General features: G+C 35.3%; 5 protein-coding genes and 1 long non-coding RNA gene across 6 annotated transcripts; 4 read left to right on the top strand and 2 right to left on the bottom strand.

The window, feature by feature from the left end:
* Positions 1 to 7224: 7224 nt before the first annotated feature.
* LOC105232734 (endocuticle structural protein SgAbd-6) lies at positions 7225 to 9118 on the top strand. The gene is made up of 3 exons (XM_011214549.3): positions 7225 to 7399; positions 7512 to 7627; positions 8697 to 9118. The coding sequence occupies exons 1-3, from the start codon at positions 7391 to 7393 to the stop codon at positions 8881 to 8883; spliced, it is 312 nt and encodes a 103-aa protein (XP_011212851.1). The 5' UTR covers positions 7225 to 7390; the 3' UTR covers positions 8884 to 9118.
* A 68-nt stretch (positions 9119 to 9186) lies between these two features.
* LOC105232733 (larval cuticle protein 65Ag1) lies at positions 9187 to 9738 on the bottom strand. The gene has a single exon (XM_011214548.4). It carries the CDS (start codon positions 9620 to 9622, stop codon positions 9302 to 9304), a length of 321 nt encoding a protein of 106 aa, XP_011212850.2. The 5' UTR covers positions 9623 to 9738; the 3' UTR covers positions 9187 to 9301.
* A 2011-nt stretch (positions 9739 to 11749) lies between these two features.
* LOC105232735 (larval cuticle protein 65Ag1) lies at positions 11750 to 12353 on the top strand. The gene is made up of 2 exons (XM_011214550.3): positions 11750 to 11932; positions 12064 to 12353. The coding sequence occupies exons 1-2, from the start codon at positions 11814 to 11816 to the stop codon at positions 12260 to 12262; spliced, it is 318 nt and encodes a 105-aa protein (XP_011212852.1). The 5' UTR covers positions 11750 to 11813; the 3' UTR covers positions 12263 to 12353.
* LOC125779021 (uncharacterized) lies at positions 12026 to 19043 on the bottom strand. Its single transcript, XR_007423080.1, has 3 exons — positions 18936 to 19043; positions 15177 to 15360; positions 12026 to 12040 (listed from the first exon to the last, which is right to left on the bottom strand). It is a non-coding gene; the product is annotated as an uncharacterized LOC125779021 (long non-coding RNA).
* Positions 14890 to 15495, top strand: LOC125779019 (larval cuticle protein 65Ag1-like). The gene is made up of 2 exons (XM_049459343.1): positions 14890 to 15073; positions 15200 to 15495. The coding sequence occupies exons 1-2, from the start codon at positions 14955 to 14957 to the stop codon at positions 15396 to 15398; spliced, it is 318 nt and encodes a 105-aa protein (XP_049315300.1). The 5' UTR covers positions 14890 to 14954; the 3' UTR covers positions 15399 to 15495.
* On the top strand, positions 18472 to 19052 carry LOC125779020 (larval cuticle protein 65Ag1-like). Its single transcript, XM_049459345.1, has 2 exons — positions 18472 to 18664; positions 18775 to 19052. Exons 1-2 carry the CDS (start codon positions 18546 to 18548, stop codon positions 18971 to 18973), a joined length of 318 nt encoding a protein of 105 aa, XP_049315302.1. The 5' UTR covers positions 18472 to 18545; the 3' UTR covers positions 18974 to 19052.
* The last annotated feature ends 475 nt before the right edge of the window (positions 19053 to 19527 follow it).

The following is a 19527-nucleotide window of genomic DNA, read 5'->3' as shown; positions in this document are numbered from 1 at the left end:
AATTTAATATTTTACCACACACAAACACATTGCTGTGCGCTGTGTGCTGTGTCTTCAAGCAATTTGTTGCTAAGCTAAAGAAGCCAGCAGCATCATTAAAATAGCCATAAAGTTAATACTAATATTAAATTTAAAGTTACCATTCAAAGTTAGCAACCACTTGCTTGTAAGCAACTTTGTCATAACCATGTTAATTTTCCATAACTCCGCAGAATAACAACAAAAACTACACGTCATGAATTGTAGTTGACCTTTCGTCAATTCTATGTCACACGGCAACATTTGCTCTCGAGCACCAACCAATCGTTGGGTGTATTGGCCGGTACGTGGCTTTAGCCAACGACTGGTTAGCGCGCGTTGGTCATGAGTGAAGCTTGTCAATCTGAAAAAAGACTGAAAACAGAAATATTAAAATGGTAATCTTCTGCGACCGTTGCACGCGCTCAGTGCAGCGCTTTGCACACATAAATTAGTATTTTATATGAAATATTTCTGCGTTTTCATCTTCAACTTTGTTTGCCTCTGTTTTGCACTTTTTCGTGCGTCATTCACATTTGCTGGTCATTCGGTACTCCCTGCCATGCCAAACTGTGCCAACACAAACTACTTTTGTGTTGGATTAAAAATAAATACAAATTGCAATGATCATGCGAATTAGTAGATAAAATATATCTCTTAAATATTTTAATTTGAATTATTATTCCGAGTCAGGGTGTTTTAAGACTTAGTATTACTTTTTCTCTTTAATTTTTCTGCATCTTTCTAACGAACATGTTACATAAAGTTGACCACATAATTTTTAAAGTCGTTTTGTTTATTTAGTTATTTTTAATAGGAAGATGTCGGGCTAAAACTCGGATTATCCACAATAAGGATTGTTAGATAATAATGCGGGTTTCCATATAGTGTAAATTATCAAATTTGAGTCAAAACTATACCAGTCTCAGCTCAAAGTATGTAACAACAAAACTAGTCATGATTATGTCCCAAAATCATCATATTGGTACAAAACGAAACAAGAAATAGAAAAAACGTTAACTTCGATTACAACGACGCTATAATACAAAATACATGAACCTGATTTTGATCGGTCAGCTTGTATGCTATAGTGAACCGATCTGATCATCAACAACTCGATATACGGAAAACGTGGGACGGCATTTCAAAGCTCCTTACGTAGAGGTGCAAGTGATCTAGTGACTGATGCCCAGGGGATATTAAAATTATGCAGGGAAAATTTGTCCAGCTTGCTGAAAAGTAGTGATGTGACAATGGATCAATGGACACTCAAGAAGGGAAGCAAATGGGTCTTGTAGTGAAGATCAGTAAAGAAGAAGAAGAATAAGTGATACGATCTGAACAGTTTTTTCGCACATTGCTCATGCCAAATTTCGTGATGATATTTCATCAAATAGTTGAGATATAGTGGTTCGATATGGGCGGTTTCGAGAAAGCAACTTCTTGGATAGAAAAGAACATCTACAAAATTTCAGATCGATATCTTATAAACAGAAGAAATTTTTCGAGTATATACAGACGGACGGCGAAACGGATGGCTAAATCGACACAACCCGGCATGCTTATGTAAATACACTGGGACACAATAGCACCCGGAAATTGTAATTATTCCCGGGTGAAAGATATTTCAAGAAAATGTATTATGCCAAATATAAGTGCGATATGTCAATCAGTTTGTTTACAGCACCTGCTTAAGTCGGTACAACTCAGTAGTGCGTTGTGATTATTACAATGTATAAAAATATCGAACAAAGAATTTGTTTTTAATTTTGTATTTCTAACCAAATTTCGATTGAGATATACGTATCGTTTCGAATGTTGAAAAAGTCTTACGGTGGTTCAAAAACACAAGCGTACGAGTGGTACTCGTCCAAAGTCTTCTTTTTTAATGAAGATAAAGCTGATTTTTTTTTTCAAAAAGAGTGATGCGACTTCGACGCTAGACTTACGACAACGAAATTGTTAAATCATACATTTCCTGGACAAACTTTTCTAATTCGTTGGGAATTGAATCAATATAGTTTGTGTTTAAATCAAAATACATTTGTGAAACAATTAACTCGGTGAAGTAGCCATTCGTAAGTGGTTGCATGGATTTCCTACAAGCCGGTTTAGTACCTATCGTGGAGAAGACTTTCTTAGAAATAGAGATTGTTCAATGTGATAACTTACAAAAAAAGTAGCAAACTAAATATTCACACACATTTTAGTATGCGAAGAATCTGTAACGTATAAGCCTTGATTTTAATTTAATTTTTTTCTCTTCGGGACTCAAAGGAATGCTCCAAGAAAAGAAATCATCAAAACCAAGGCCAAGGAGTAATGGTACTACAAAAACTGTATAGAAAGGTTGAAGGATCGATTGTGAATCTCCCTTGAGGACGAAGTAATAAAATCGAATTTCGTCAAAAAAATAATTTTCATCTCCATATTTTTATTAATTTTAGTGTTTTAGCTCTTTCAAGAAATGTTATAAAATAAATAAAAGTCGATGTTATCTTCGAACCAAATAGAACCACTTATTCAGTTATATTTGCAGCTTCGCTATAGTGTCTTAAATAAATTAAATTAAATTTTTTGCATACATATGATTTACAAAAATATGCTATTAACTTTAATTTTATGCGAAATTTACTATTTGCATAAACTTTTTGTAAAGTTCATGAGTTCCTCTTGATTACTGACAATTTGAGGAATCCGCGCTTTGCCATACAAGGCCGCAAAGCGTCAAGGCCGAATAAGTAACCGTTAACTAATAACATATCTGCAATACAGAAGTACTTATTATTTTGGTCATGGAATGCTGTTATTTAAAGGGGGTATTCACAAGTGCACAGTAGCCCACAAAAAACAAAAAAAATCAAACAATACGAGAAACAACAATAAAAGTCATTACAAAACATTTGTAAACACATTCTCAACAACTCTAATAAATCTCCGATTTTTTATTGACAATTTTTTAATGTTTCTGCATAAATTTGCTACATGGCCGCGGATACCATCACTCAGAGTGGCATTCATGCAGCTTGCAGTTTTTTGATCGTAAAATCACCGCTCGACGATTGACTCCTACTTTTGTGCTAATTACGCAAATGGTCATTGACTTGATGAGCGGCTAAAAATATGCGTATGTATATGTGTGTGTAAGTGTGCCAAAGTCTAGTCGGTGATGAGATTCTAGTTGTACATACTTGCTGGTGAGAAAAAACGTACGACCGTTAAATTTTGTTACCGCTATGTTGGTTGCGGGTGCCGTGGTTGCTTGCAACAGTGGCTTCGGCGTCACTCGGTGACTGCGTGCTAGCTGTGGCAAGAAGAAGAATTAGCTAAATGTTTATTTCATGGCACATTAAATTTTCGAAAAATCATTATTTAATGTGAGGTTCGGCACATCACCTTTAACGAGCGCCAACTGACCCTTACGATACGATTCATGATTCCGATACCACAAAACGATGTACATATGTTTATTAACCGTTAGAAAATGTAATGTCATGAAGTGCAAGCAAATTTAAGATTTGAGCATACATCAGCAGTCTTCTCATCGTTAAAAGTTAAATATAGCTTTGCTTTAAAATAAATGCATATACACGCTTTTCCAGCATGAAACTTCTTAAGTGCCATCGAAAATTCTTTGCATCTCATTATTAGTTGGTACTTGCTGGTATCGGAGAAATCAACGTACATCAATCTGTGATTCCGGTTAAGTTGGATTAACTTTGGGTCTTAAGGTAAGTGCATAAATTAACCAGTTTTTGTTTCACAGTTGCATTTATGGTATAACGAGTTATTTACATAAAATATTGTTAACCGCCGGTGTTGTCTTCATCTAACTATAAATATTATCCTTTTTAGTTACTATACATATGTTCTTAAAACAGCAATTCTCTTGGAGCTTTTCTTAAGTATTTTCACTTGAAGATTTTTAATAGCTTTTATTGATGAAGACGAGCAGTTAATGCAGGATCTCGGACCTACTTATATCAATAAGTCGGCTCGAATACTGCCACTTGTCTGCAGGTGTGGGATATAAGCTTGAACGCCACTTAAGCAGCTCGGAAAACTCTTAGCGGAAGCTTTATGAAGTTTGCATCCTTCAAATATAAGTTTTGCTGGCCACTGTCAGCAGAAAATGCAGTTAACATTGAGATATGGGAAAACATAAAATAACATTGACGTCTCAATTTGGCTCGAACTAAGAATAAGATGAGACTAATTTCTCTCCTCTAGGTATTACAAGGATCTCCTCTTCACCTGTACTTCTGTAATAATAAAAATATAAATTTAAGATTTCATTACAAAAGGTCGAATGCGTATGGTAGGAACGCAAGAAACATGGGAAAACCTCAAAGCAAAAAAAAAAAATAATAATAAAAATGATAGTATTAATCCAGGGCATAACTGAAGCTGAAAGGATACTATCCTGAATTAAAGTAAAGAAAATGAAAGTATATATTAAAAAAAGAGTCTTATAAGGATTTCGAAGGTCATAATTTCAATCATAAATACGAAAACCACTTCAAGTTAACCTGCGGAAATCATGTTTTCGAAAATTATCATATTTTTAATGGATTTCTGAAACAGAAACTTTTATTTTCGAATAATTTGTGAGCCGTTTTCATATTCCTATAACATACAACCATTTAGAACAACAAATACAAAGTAAACAACTTTAACTGAAGTTCAACATTGTAGTTAAAAACTCACCCGAATAGCGCTAACTAATAATTACCGATACTTAAATTGCATTATTTTAATTTCGGCAATAACGATTTTTGCATTCTTCGCATTCGCTTGCCGAGAGCCGGTCGTTAACTCGCATAGCGAAAACTGCGCAAAAATCAATTGCAGATGCTTAAATTTAATTTGGTGAAGAATGCAAATTTTATGAGAATTTTTGGACTTTTATACCCCAAACATAAGTGCCTCGCAGCAGCTATTTGTAATTGCCCACACGGCTCTAAGACAATGAGTGCGTATTGTAAATATTTAATAACTTTACCTTTGGCAATTATGCTGGCAGTTTAGTCGAGTCCGCACTGCTAGTCGAACGCAGGCTAAAAAGGTGTGTTTGATATTTAAAACTGAAATTAAAATTTGTTAAATTTTGTACTCGATGAGTTGTGAGGTAATTTTGGTGTTTTCTGTATATCCTTCATGGATATTTCATTACATTGTGTTAGTAAAAGAAACGTCCAGGATAATATCAAAATCTTTTATCTGTACAACTTTCGTATTCCGCATACTCTCACATTTTTTCAAGGAAAATTCACTTTTTGAATTTAGGTTCAGACCCTGATTTTCTTTCGTTTATCCATAAAATTATTCTTACTATTATTTCTATTTACTACATAGTTTTTTTTGTTTTATAGAAATTTTGTTAAACATTTTTTAAAAACTTAATTCCAATTATGGTAATGAAACCTACCTCAGTTCAAAATCGAAGTACGGGCGTACACAGCCAACTTTTAGCGAAATTTTTTTAGCTAAAAGTAGAAAACCAAACCGAAATTAGAGACAGAAATCTATGTAGTTCCTAGAATTTATGTATATATGTATGTACACAAAAGAACAATTTCCATACAAACACTTGATTTTAACCAAATTAGGCAAAATTTTTTCGTGGCCAACTGAGTCGATCTGTCGGTCTTTGTTCTCAAGATATCGGTCTGAATTTTTGAAAACGTGCATTTCTCCCCAAGAAGCTGCTTATTTGTTAGAACCACCGATATCGGATCCCTAAAGATATAGCTCAAGTCTTTGCATGGAAAATTTTTTCATTTGACTAGATGTCTTCAATACGGCAATAATTATTTTCTAAAACAACGCCACAATCTCCCAAAAAAGTATTCAGAACGGAGCATTACTACATATAGCTTTCGCAAAAACTCATTGAGCATGTCCTTGTTCAGAAACCTTTTAATATGACAAGATTTGGTTTGGGACACTTTTGAAGATAATGCCACAATATCCGAACACATTGGTTAAAACAATTTATCTCGAGAACCCGGTCTGAATTCAAATACAGGAAATTTTATAACCTTCTCTCTTCATAAAGAAATTAAATACATATACTCGTACTTGTACATTGTCGGCGTTCAGTACCTTGATACGGTAAGTATTTGTAAGAATACCTAATACTCGGTTGAACCTGAACTTAACCTTTTCTACCTCACTTGAATTTTTTTCGCATTTTTTACATTGCTAACCATCAACCGGGGTATAAATATAAAATAAAGAATTCAGTTCACACATGCACATCATTTTGCTTATTTTTTTTTCAAATGATTCATTTATTTAAACTGCAAACTTCTTTAAATGAAAACCAATTCAATAATAAATTGGCGAAGGCCACTGGCGAGCGTTCAACATTGCGTTAGTGCGTCTTTTGCCATACAAATAAAATAAGTTTTATCGTAAGCGATTACCAATGCAGCTTTGCTAGCTACTTGTTGTTGCTACTAAGATATATTAGAATTGCAGAAAACTGTAGTGTGACTAGTATTGCGCAGGCGCATGTCTTCACGCTGCCACATGTTTGGCATCGCCGGTCAGTCCGCAAAATTATGACAATGCGGCGATAGTAAAAATTTCTACATTATTTGCGTAAATCAGCGCAAGCCAACGATTAGTTATTAATAACGAACTAAGTACAGGCATTTACATATGAGCTGGAGGTATGAGTGTTCTTGTGCAAGAGCGCCCCACCCGCGAGCCTGCTTGGATTGGCAATAAATAAAATAAAGCGTGCAAACAAGTTAGACTGCCACAGTCACCGTCGCTGCGGCAGTTGCTGCGGCTGCTGCTGCTGTTTTGCAAATTAGACGTTGCAGCAGTTGCTACGTGCGCAAAGTGGACACCACGGCGTATGAGTGTGCGCGTGTGCATTCAGCATTAAGGCATGACGCCGCTATGGACCACAATGAGCATGCTGGCTACACTATTTGCGATTGCCAATTTGCAATGGTACGTCAAGTCAGTTTTGGTCGTTGCATTTTTTATGCATTTAGCGCCTTCTGCATTTGTTGTTGCCAAGCTAGCTAATGTAAATGTAAATGAAAATGTTGGCGCTTCTTCTCTCTGGCACTGCCTTATTGGCAAGCTCATATGATATTTGCTGATTCTAAATGGTGGCTGTGGCGGATGCGTTGACGCGTGCCATGGCGTGCATTGATCAGTCAAGACTATAAAATGCATTTGCAGTGCACTGCAAAAATTATTCTTGTCTACCTTCGAGCGAGCAAGACGTGCAATTACCGCATTCAATCGGTAGCGCTAAAAAGTTTCGAATATAAAAATTCGCACGCAATCGCTTAACATTATCCGTGACATTTTTGTTTCGTGTTATAAGTTTAACTTATTCTTTGCCAATATGAAATTGGTAAGTGAAAGTGTTTGTGAAGGACATAAATGCAATTGCAAGGACAATAGTTGCTTTGAGCAACTGGTTACAGTTGTTGTTAACGTGCGCCTTTTTTCTTCTCTTCAAATAGATGCTAGTCTTGAGTGTTTTGTGCCTGCTCGGTTGCAGTTTGGCTGCCCCACAAGCTCCTGTCGAGATCTTAGAACAGGAAGTGGATAATATCGGCATTAATGGCTATAAGTTCAGGTGAGTAAAATCCGATTTGCGAGTTCTAACTGCGGCCAAGTTTGGTGTATTCGAATCCTTGCAACGTTCTTAAAAAGAAATGGAGTAGGTGCTTTAATCCTTTGGAAGGAAAATATTTCATTCTTCTACGACGACCGGTTTGTAAATTGCCAGGATAACCATATCGTTCACTAAGTTTAGCATAACCCTAGTTTCATAATACCATAAGCACAGGGAATCAGCAGCATTAAATTTAGGTACTTACGGAAGTATCGGGAAAGAGGTAGGACTTTGTATAAGCTCTAGAACTATTGGCGCTTTCGTTTCCTTTCACTGAAATTTTGAAAAGCATATAACATAAAATTGAGTACAATAGCAATGAAAAATAGTCCTAGAATCGTGGTCGTCAATATCCATGCAATTTTGGGGGAAATTTGTTGCAAGTCACTCATGAAAACGATTAAGGTTAAACTATGAAGACTCCAAGCAATAAAATAAGTTCGCATTTTAGGAACATACACCATCGAGAACCGTCAAAAACCCTTGTGCACATATTTGCTTAATTGTCAAAACCACCGATCTCGTACCACTACGGGATATAGCTGCCATACAATCTGATCGAGTAAAATTAAGTTCTTGTATAAAAAACTGTTTTATTTGACAGGATATCTTTAACTCAATACAGCACTTTCATAAAATTTGCGGCAGATTATTGTCCAAGGCAACGTTACAATCTTCAAACAAATTCTTCAGATCGAATTACTATATTATGTAGCGAAATTAACGGATTTTCTTGCTTATGAGTTTTTAATAAAATATTGAAAAATCTCTAGTTTCGGTTCAAAAACCACCCACTAAACATTCTATTCTTTAGTTGTTCGTGGAATTTCGACAATGTAATCCAACAGCTTTAACTCTTCATTTGCGAAAAGAAATGCTTAATTGAATCTGAGACTCCGTCTAATGAATTCACTATTTTGCTCATTTATTGACTCCACTATTATTGAAAACTCTAAGTGCTATATATATATATATATATATATAACCAGGATATATAAAATATGTTTATTTTACTCAAATTGAAATTTAGCTACAAACTGAGTGATGGCACGACTCGCACCGAAGAGGCTGTTCTCAACAATGCCGGCACTGACAACGAATCACTTTCTGTGCGCGGCAGCGTTTCCTGGGTGGCGCCCGATGGAATAACTTATACTATTAACTTTGTGGCCGATGAAAACGGCTTCCAACCCGAAGGTGCACACATACCGAAGTAAGCTGACGTCATAGCATCCACATTAAGGTATACGGCATGGAACGAAATCATTGTAAAACTCATTAATAAATAATACGGTAAAGTTGTGCATTCATATGTGATTTATGAATGAAACACTTGCTGGTTGGAGAGGTTGTAAATACGTACAAGATGTAGAAGATGTTATGTGTGTGTGAAAATCTTATTAAATAAATAAATACAAAAATTGTAACGGTCTCAGTCAGTGTCAAAAACAAGACTTTTCTTTCAAAACATTTTATATTTAATATTTTTTTTGAATTTTTTTGCATGCTCAGCCAACAATAGTAACAAATTATTATTATCCTTAAAACAAATAAATTTTGCATTCTAACAACGGTGCTTCTGCAATGTTGCTCATTTAAATACGAATAAATGCACACTCAATCGATATTTTGCACTTATGCTTTCGGCAAATGATCGCCCACCGGCTGGAAGCCATTCTCATCGGCTGTGTAGCTCACGTGATAGGTGACGCCGTCATCGCCCACATATTTGTAGGAACCCTTCACGGCGATTGCCTCATCGTCGGTTCCAACATTTTTCAGCTGACCTTCCTCGTCGTGTTGTGTGCCATCGCTTGTCTCGAAGCCGAATTTGTAGCTTTCTGGGGCCACATCGGCCTCCTGGCGTACAATTTCCACCTGTTTCTCGACTGGAGCGGCTGTCGCGGCAAGTGCAACCAAAAGTACAACGAACGCGCAAAGGATACTGAATTTCATCTTTCTGATTTTTTCTTTTATTTAAGTTGTTATTGTATATTTCTAACGCAGTTGTTTTAATAAATTCCAACTGTCAAATGTTGAGATATTTCGTGACTGTTAAAATAAAGCCAAGTCCAGCTTTTTATATGAAAAAGCGGTAAAATGTTGGCAAAGGTGTTAATTTCTGAAAAACTAGCAAAATAAATAAACGAAATAAATATACGAGATGTTAACTCTAAAAAATAATTTTACTAATTACAACGTAAATAAACTGAACCAGCTAATGAGGGTTTAATGCGAAAACGAAAGTGCGACTCATAGTGCTAGTGAAAAACTTTAGAGTAAGAGAAATAGGAGAGAGAGGAATACTTATAAGTTTTGTTTTCTGGAGTAATCATAAAGTGGTGTAATGTAAGAATTCTCCCGCTATGAAAACAAATTGGGAACACTACAAAATTACTAGACATCAATACCAATCTTCCAATTTTTAGTGATTATCTAACTTTTTAGTACAGTTTTTGTAGTATTGCTGTGAAAAAAAAACCATGAAACTTTGTATAAAGTTAAAATTATTAACTTATTTTTCAAAATCTATGTCGTCTCTCTCGAAGTCAGCCCCAATACACTTGTGCCAACATTCTTTCCAACCCTTGAAACAGTTGTGTTAATGCGTGATGCGATTAACGTTTAATGATTTCAAATGACTCAAAAGGGTTTTCCCGTCCGTAGTGGCCGTTTGAGTTTTCTGAATGGCCAGAAGCACTAGCCTCTTTTTACGAATTGCTTCACGCAAACGACACATAACACTCAAAAAGTATTCCTTGTTAACAGGTCGGTCGGTCGGAAGAAATTCGGAGATAATTGATGAAAACTTTCCACAAAACATTGATTGAACGTCTGTTTCCAGGTCGTAAGCATTAGATTGAAAACTCTTCGCCAGTAATTATACGTTTTCTGACATCCCGATAGTTGTAAAACATTGTTTCGCAGATGTTTTATCTTGGAACCAATCGTGCTGTCGATTCTATTCTCAAGCACCAATTCCTTTACTTTATTGACGAGTTGATCATCAGTAGATGTTGTTGGACGTCCTGGACGTGGTCGTCAATGCGTTCTTAACTCTCTTTGAAATTTATACCAATCAAAAACACTTGCTCGCGACAAACAATTATCAGCTTTTCGGTGAACATTCCGAACGTTTCGGTACCAGTTATTTGATTCAGCACATAAAGTTTTATGAAATTTATTTGTTGACTAATTTCACTTACCGTAAGCATCGTCGAATGCACTTTATGAACTTCAGAAAGACAAGCTTATACTAAACACTAATGATTATTTTGATGTGACATTTGTCACAGATATCACTGACAGTCCTACCAACCTAGAAAAAAATATTTCGATGAATGGGTTGTTGTGCGAAATTTAAATTAAAAGGTCTTACGAGGTCTTAAAGGTAGACGAAAACCTTCGTTTTTCTTAGCTAAGCTAAGTGGCTAGTAAAAGTTAATGACACCTAAAAAGTGAAACAAAACATCTCTGAGAGCTTTTTAAGTTGTTTACTTTCTATCGAGCTTTTTATGCTTTTCAAGAGCTTTAAACTTCCCCGTTAATAGAAAAATACTCAGAAAACTTTACTTTCTTCAGTTGTAGTGCCGTGAGAAGAGACGAAGATATTAGCGAGAGCTCCACACGTACAAAAAAGCAGTTTAGTTTTTCTAACTTTTAATTACAATTTGCTTCAAATGCTCTGACGTCAATAATTGCATAATTTTTACAGTTCGATGACCAGCGACTAAGATGGCAAAACATAATAAAATAAATTTACAGATGCTAACTTTAAAGCGCACGTGTATGTGCATAATTTTGTCACACGAAACGAAGTCTTTTTTTATGTAAATTAAAATAAACAGGTTCCAAAACGCCTTTATAAGCAAAAAATAACGCTAGCATATTTTATGTTAATTTTAGTTAAGAAGACACACATACATTTATACACAGCTTATGCAATGATTGAGCAGAACATATTTAGCCCAAAAGTGCAAAATCTAGTTTAGAATAAATTAAAATTATATTAACTTTTATATTGTATCTTGGCAAAGTGAAATGATTTGCAGAATCGTGTATAAAAGCGACAGTCTGATCTAAAACGATCATCACACAGTCATCTGATTCAGTAGTCTGCACAACCAGCAAACAAACAATTACCAACATGAAATTCGTTATTGTATTCGTCGCCCTCTTCGCTCTCGCCTATGCTGCCCCAGCTGCGCCTGAAGCCGAAATCGTCGAATTGAGATCCGATGTCGACCCCGAGAAATACAGCTTCGCGTAAGTTATTAATACTGTGACAAAAGTCCTTATCTGCGAGACATCGCATAGAGAATCAAATGAATTGTACTAGTTCCTTGGAAGGATTAAGAAAATAAAGAAAATAACCTATTTTCGTTTGTGTTTTATAGCTTGAAGACCAGCGATGGTACATCAAAGTCCGAAGAAGGTCAGTTGGTCAATGTTGGTGCTGAAGATGAACACATTGTTGCCCGTGGTTCTTACTCTTTCGTCGCTGATGATGGTCAAACCTACACCGTCACTTATGTTGCTGATGAGAACGGTTTCCAACCACAAGGTGCTCATTTGCCCGTTGCCCCTGAAGCTTAAGTGCGATAATCGTGAACTGAGTGTGGAACTGTTATTAGATTTTAGGAATGAATGTTAAATAAAATTAAAAAAGTGAATAAGTCGAAAATAATTGTTTTAATTAATTTTGTGTACTTTTCCGGTACCAAAGAGGGTTTAACACATACATATCTCTTGAGGAACAGATTTATAAAAATGATTTTATATAATATATATATTAAGAATATTAACTTATTCTATTTCTGTCCATATGAAAGAATAATTTTTATATGAAAACGGAAAGGGAAGTTGGTGCGTGAATAATCTTTCAAGCTCTCTTTATGGCCAACAGAAATACTCCAACCATACAATTATTTAGCATATCATAATTATCCTGTAAAGATGTTCAGCTTCAAATATTGGTATCCCCATATATTTTTGATCGCAATTCTAAATTCAGTTCTGAGAGCTTTGCGATTTGACATTTTTTAAAAAGTAATATAGGCTATGAAGTAGAATTCCACACACACTTATTTACTTTCTTAATTTTAGGGTTTATAATGACAATATTCTGATCAGTCATGGACTGGGTTTGTTGTTATTTTAGGTTTACAAGTTTTGTTATGCGTTAGTTGGAATTAATTAAAATTGAAGCGTATTTTCAGCTTTACAGTAGTAGTAATGTCTCGGCTAACCTTCAGGTAGTGCTTTATGGATCTCTTGACGTTATTACCAGCTATACGATGTTTTAAATACAGAGATGAGTAGTTCTTTAAGTATTGTTTCCAGATCGGATTAATCGATAGCAAGTTGCAGTTAAGCAAACCTGTTTGACAGCAAGAAATATGCGTTATCTCTTCAACATTATCAAGGGGTTCTTGGTCTACCGTTTCATATTTATTTCACGAGATCTATTCTCGACGCGATTTCAGTTTTTTTAAGTTTAATGTTGGTGCAAATAATTCAAGCATGGGACCAAATACCAGGTGCTGCTTTAAGAAGAAATACATTTTTGTTGGCATAGTTGCAATCGAGGAGGGTACTCCGTTAATAGTGATAATTCAAATTTTCTATACCATTTCTGTAGTCTTTTGATCCAAAATGGCCTCACTCTCGAGTATTTCTTATCAGCGAACATTCTCTAAGGATTAAAAACGGCGATTGGATCAGGTGCGAAAACGGAGGAAACGGATATTTTTCATCGAGCATATCAATAAGGTTATATAGTAATTGCTGATAGGTTTTTTTTTTTCAAAATTAGTTTTAGATTTCTTTCATAGCCTGCGATTTACCCGAATGGCTGTCGTTTAAACATTGGAGTGTAAGAGCGAAGATTTGTCTCATCAGTTATCGCAGTCTGACTCAAGCATTCGTGTTTGCTACGATTGAATGGTTCTAAATATTATTCAATTGAACTTGTTGCTGTTTGTTGGTTTTGGTGTTATGAGAGCTTGCATGATCCCTAATTTTCTTATGACAATCAAAAAGTGGATTTTTTAAAACACGATGAAATCCTTTTTATTCTATTTTATTCGACTGCATCAGAATGTTTTCACATCAAGTTCCTAAAGCGTTCAATGTAATGTCAATTGGTTGTAGTTACGTCTCGACATTCGCCGTATAGGCGTTTACACCGTAAATCTATTAAAGTAGAAATATACTTAATAGTCATAAAAGGAAAGGAATAATACGCGATATAGGCAATGACATGCATATATTACAACTACATTATCTGTATAAGAAGAAATCGAAAACCACACACCTAGCAAGATTAATTGCGCTGATGCCGTCTGCTTCCCGATGGCTCAATCGAAACTAACGGAGTAGTCGTCATTCATTTATTGCTGGCGAAAATTGGCTCGCATTCATTTTGTGATAGAAAATATTGCATTGCTGTTAGTTTAGAAGAAATATGGTATCGAGCCGAAGTATTTTTTATCGGTTGCACCGAAGCTATAATACCTTTACATGTAGGTTTCTTAAGCTCAAATATTTGTATCTTGATTTTGATTGAATTGTACGAGGATTTGATTTAGTTTTTACGCAGCTATGTATATGTTAGAGTCGCCCGATTTCGATTCCAACAGTTCAGCAGCTTCGTGTCGAGAAGAGGACCTATAAAATTGAAGATCGTTATTTGAAAAACTAAGGGAGTAGTATATACGTAAACTACAGACAGTCAGACGGATGGACGGACATGTCTAAGTCTACTCAACTCTTCACGCTGTGAATTTTTATATATGTACATTTCATACGGTCTCAAACGTTTCCTCCTGTGTGTTAAAAATCCCCAAAAATATATCTCCCTGTTCAGGGCACAAAAAGATATAGCAATAATTTTGAGTAAATCAAACAAGTCAATAGCGTTAGTAAAACGTCTTTTTCGAATACTACCTGTAAGTTCTCCACAGACGTCATTGCATTTATTTTGCATTTATAATGCATTTAAATACCACACATTCTGAAGAAATTAAGCAAAAATCTATTCATAAAAAGTCTTTAACAATTCTCTTTTAGTAGTTTTTTCTTCATTTACCGGCTTTCAACAAATGCTTAATCAAATTTAAGAATCAATATTTGTTTTCTTTTTGTCTCTACATACTCTTTTGGCATTGCAGATACACACCGCTAATCGCCGAATTTTTGCATAAAAGCACGCAGTGATTTTGTCAACTAACACAGTTAGTAGTCTGATTCCGTAGTCTGCACAACCAGCAAACAAACAATTACCAACATGAAATTCGTCATTGTTTTCGTCGCCCTCTTCGCTCTCGCCTATGCTGCCCCAGCTGCGCCTGAAGCCGAAATCGTCGAATTGAGATCCGATGTCGACCCCGAGAAATACAGCTTCGCGTAAGTTATTAATTAATACTGTGACAAAAATCCTTATCTGCGAGACATTGCATGGAGAATAAAATGGATTGAACTAGTTCCTTGGAAGGATTAAGAAAATAACCTATTTTCGTTTGTGTTTTATAGCTTGAAGACCAGCGATGGTACATCAAAGGACGAAGAAGGTCACTTGGTCAATGTTGGTGCTGAAGATGAACACATTGTTGCCCGTGGTTCTTACTCTTTCGTCGCTGATGATGGTCAAACCTACACCGTCACCTATGTTGCTGATGAGAACGGTTTCCAACCTTCAGGTGCTCATTTGCCCGTTGCCCCTGAGGCATAAGTCAACTTCTTTTAGCGGAGTGTATTTCCGTGGGACTGTTGTTAGCGTTTAAGTGTGATGTTGAAATAAAAAAAAGATATTACTTAAAAATCTAAAATTTTTCTTAGATGTTATTCTTGGAATGCAGTTGCTATGTATCATTCTGATTAAACTTAACTTTTAAAGAGTTTTTTTGGAACCAACCTGTTACACATTACTATTGTTTTAAAAATGGTTTCGTTTTCATTATTGTCAGATAAACATAGCCATAGAGTAACAAATATTGAGTAGAATTTTAAGAATTGTCTGTATATGACAATTAAGTTATGTTATCGAAGTAGATTATACTTGTCTAAAGGGATGCTCGATTTATGAATAACATCATTTTAAATTTAATATTCAAAACTGGTCCTTTTAAAAACGCTGTCGTAAGATCTGTTTTACCAATCGAACGCCATTTTAGTTTCATAGCGGTTAGTTTGATTTAGATTCCATTGAAAAGTATAGTGTACTCTTAGTAAACACCTAATCGATTGTAATTTAATGATCGGCTTTAAAAAATGCTAATATTTGGCTTCTAATTTTCTTTTTCACTTTCGAAATCAATGATCGCGTGTATAGACCATTTTTAATGCCGATGAAATGCAAACTCATCGCGATGCCATATACAGAGAATATAGTATAAATAATACTGGTATACATAAAATAGCATCCAACGTGCTATGAGACCCAATAAATTGTCTAAGTCTCTTTCAACCAAAGCTGCCAATTTCTATTGAACTCGAATATTGAGGGCCTTGGACTCTATTCCGAATTCTTCGGCTGAGGATTGAATATTGGGTATCAGCGTCACATAATCCTCAGGCCATGTTCCGAAGGTGAGAGGGGTAGAGCTAAGTTCGAGTGCAACAGAAAATTTTATATTCTTGGAAATTGCAAGAAAAAATCGAAGCCACAGAAATAACTTAAGATGTAAAACGATGATGATGAACAATGATTTTTTTCATTGAGTTATAAAATTCATAAGAAATAAAAAATGTTCCCAAAAATAATCAAACTTCAACCGTTAATATCTTTTAAACGGTTGGGTTTACGAAAAAATCGTGGAGACCTTTTTTTATAGAGCATTCAATTTCCTACAAAATCTAAGGAACAAGATATTTTTTCAAGTAGTTGGAATTTTAAATTTTTCCATCTGATAATAAGAAAAAATAGAAAAATGTATGTAGGAGGACCTTCCCGTTACAATTAAGAACTCATGCTTGGAGAGGCTTTCTCCGAGTACCAAACGAAAAAAAAAAAATTTATTTTTGAATCACCCTAATACATATACTACATATATATAACTCATAAATTAACCAACAAATTCGACCTTAGATTTGTTAGAAATGTGAAAGAATTTTCAGTCGCTTATTCAAAAATCCTCATGTAAGTTAAATGTTGGCTAGGTCAAGTTATAGCCAGATTTTATTAATTTTAAACACAAAGATACACTGTTATGATTAAAACATAATTTCCATTACACCTTCAAGTTCAAAAATCTTTATATGGGGTAGGGGAATTATTGACCCGATTTTGATACACAGAATTGCTATTGTCAGGAAAGGCTTCTGTTTGAATTTCAATTGTATATCTCACACATTGAATGACATTTTCTGTCAGCAGTCAACTATAGATTCTAGGGTAAACATATTCGATACCTAGGGACATGATCAGTTTTTGTTGGATTTTAACAATTTTTATTCATAACGTGGCACATCTTAAAGGAATTATTAGTGTAAAATTTTATCTCGTTACATTATTACTTTTCGATTTATGCACTGGAAAGTGAACGAATCAAGTGGTATTTAAAATTTTGTTATATGGGAAGTATGCGTGGTTGTAGTCCGATTTCTCCCATTTTCACACTGTGACATAGGAATATGAGAAGAATGCTATGTGCTGAATTTAGTCGAAATCGGTTCAGTCGGGACCCGAGATATGTGATTTCATCAAAAAGTGGGCGGTGTCACGCTTATCGTCTAAAACTATCTCGTAAAGGTAAAATTTAATATCTCTGGCGAATTAGTTAGTAATTTATTGCGATTTTAGCAGATTTTAACAGTACCGCTATATAGACATTAAGCGGGATTACCATCCGATTTCATTCTTTTTCACACTGGGTAAGATTGCTTATAATGTTTGCACTCAGCAAATTTGGTTGTTGTAGATTAAGTAGTTTAGGAGATATTGGCATTGGGCTTATTAGAGGGCGGGGCCACCTCCACTTTTTCAAAATTTTTTGCTCACAGGTGACCCTTGCTGCTGCAGTCCCCTATGCCAAATTACAGTTTTATATCTTAATTTAGTGCTTAGTTTTGACACTTTATATGTTTTTGGTTTACGGCGATTTGTGGGCGTGGCAGTGGTCCGATTACGCCCCTCTAAACGTAATTTTTTGCTCCAAGAAACCCGCATACCAACTTTCATCAAGATATCTCAACTTATACTCAAGCTCCTGTTTGCATGGGCGGACGTACGGACAGACAGACTGTCACCAAGACTACCACTCATCTCGTCATCCTGATTATTTTTATATAACTTCAATCCTTTAACCTAATATTTTTCTCAAGTGGCTTAATATTCTCTTGAAATGCTGGTAAATTTAGTCAGGGGCGCCCGAGCTATCAGCTGTATCCATTCGTGGGTTTGCCAAACACACGCACCAAAAATGACGTCAAATCATTTTCAATTTTATGTCATTTTTCAAATTTATAATTTATTGGCGATATTTCATTCTACTATTAGATTCTCTTACTCTTCGTTTCATATTGCTTTTTCACCTTTTACCTTCCCATTTGCATACTAAACGTCATTCATTAACGTTGGTAGGCTTTTGCTAATTTTAGACAAAACATATTTGCATAAAGTTGCTGATGCAAATTTTTCTTTAATTCCAGCTAAACTTGTTTCACACTATTTTTTTGTGTCCCACCAGACCATCAAAGTGATTACACGCGTGTTAAAGAATTACTAAATAAATATATGCGCGTATGCCCTTTGTGGTTATTAATTTGCTTTGATAAAACTTTTGTATAAAAACATCTTGGACATTTTGAAGATCAACAGTTAGTCGTCTGATCTCGCAATCTGCACAACCAGCACAAAATTCAAAAATACAAAATCACCATGAAATTCGTTATTGTTTTCGTTGCCCTCTTCGCTCTCGCCTATGCTGCCCCAGCTGCGCCTGAAGCCGAAATCGTTGAATTGAGATCCGATGTTGAGCCCGAGAAATACAGTTTCGCGTAAGTGGCAAAAGTCCTCATCAGCAAAATATCGCATAGAGAATAAAATGAACTGAACTAGTTACTTGGAAGGATTAAGAAAATAACCTATTTTCGTTTGTGTTTTATAGCTTGAAGACCAGCGATGGTACATCAAAGGACGAAGAAGGTCACTTGGTCAATGTTGGTGCTGAAGATGAACACATTGTTGCCCGTGGTTCTTACTCTTTCGTCGCTGATGATGGTCAAACCTACACCGTCACCTACGTTGCTGATGAAAACGGTTTCCAACCACAAGGTGCTCATTTGCCCGTTGCCCCTGAGGCATAAACTATTACATCTTAATTGGATGTGATCTGTTGTTTGTTTTGATATAAATAAAAAACGTTTTGATTGTTGAACAATTGAACATATTTGTCTTTTTCTGTTTTTATTTTTAACTAACTTGATACAAACATTATTTAATAATAGCTTGATGTAGCCAAAGGTCAGAAAAACCCGAAATATTTTTAATTCTATACTTGTGAATTTTAAACATGCGAATTTCATAGCAGAATTGTTTTTGCAACATTTTGCGATGTTAGTGTATGACTGTGATGAAAAGGCTTGATGAATGATCAAGGTAATATTAGCGGAAAAATGTCAAAAACTGGAGAAAAGTTGTTTAAAAATATTATAGGGGCTGACATTAAATATAGTCACTTACTGTGACTTTCATTTACTACTAACAACAAACAATAAGCAGTGGGGGTGAATTTATTAGACACATATTCACAGGTAGAACTCATCGCATTTTGGTTTGTCATTAGTTCCTGATAGGAAAAGTCGACGTTGGTGCAAAGTTATAGCTTGTTAACATTTGCGGCAAGTGTGTACCAGCTTCT

This window comes from Bactrocera dorsalis, chromosome 5 (genome assembly GCF_023373825.1).
Source record: "Bactrocera dorsalis isolate Fly_Bdor chromosome 5, ASM2337382v1, whole genome shotgun sequence".
NCBI lineage: Eukaryota > Metazoa > Arthropoda > Insecta > Diptera > Tephritidae > Bactrocera > Bactrocera dorsalis.
The sequence above is the reverse complement of the archived record's forward strand: the minus strand, read 5'-3'. Positions and strand labels throughout refer to the sequence as shown.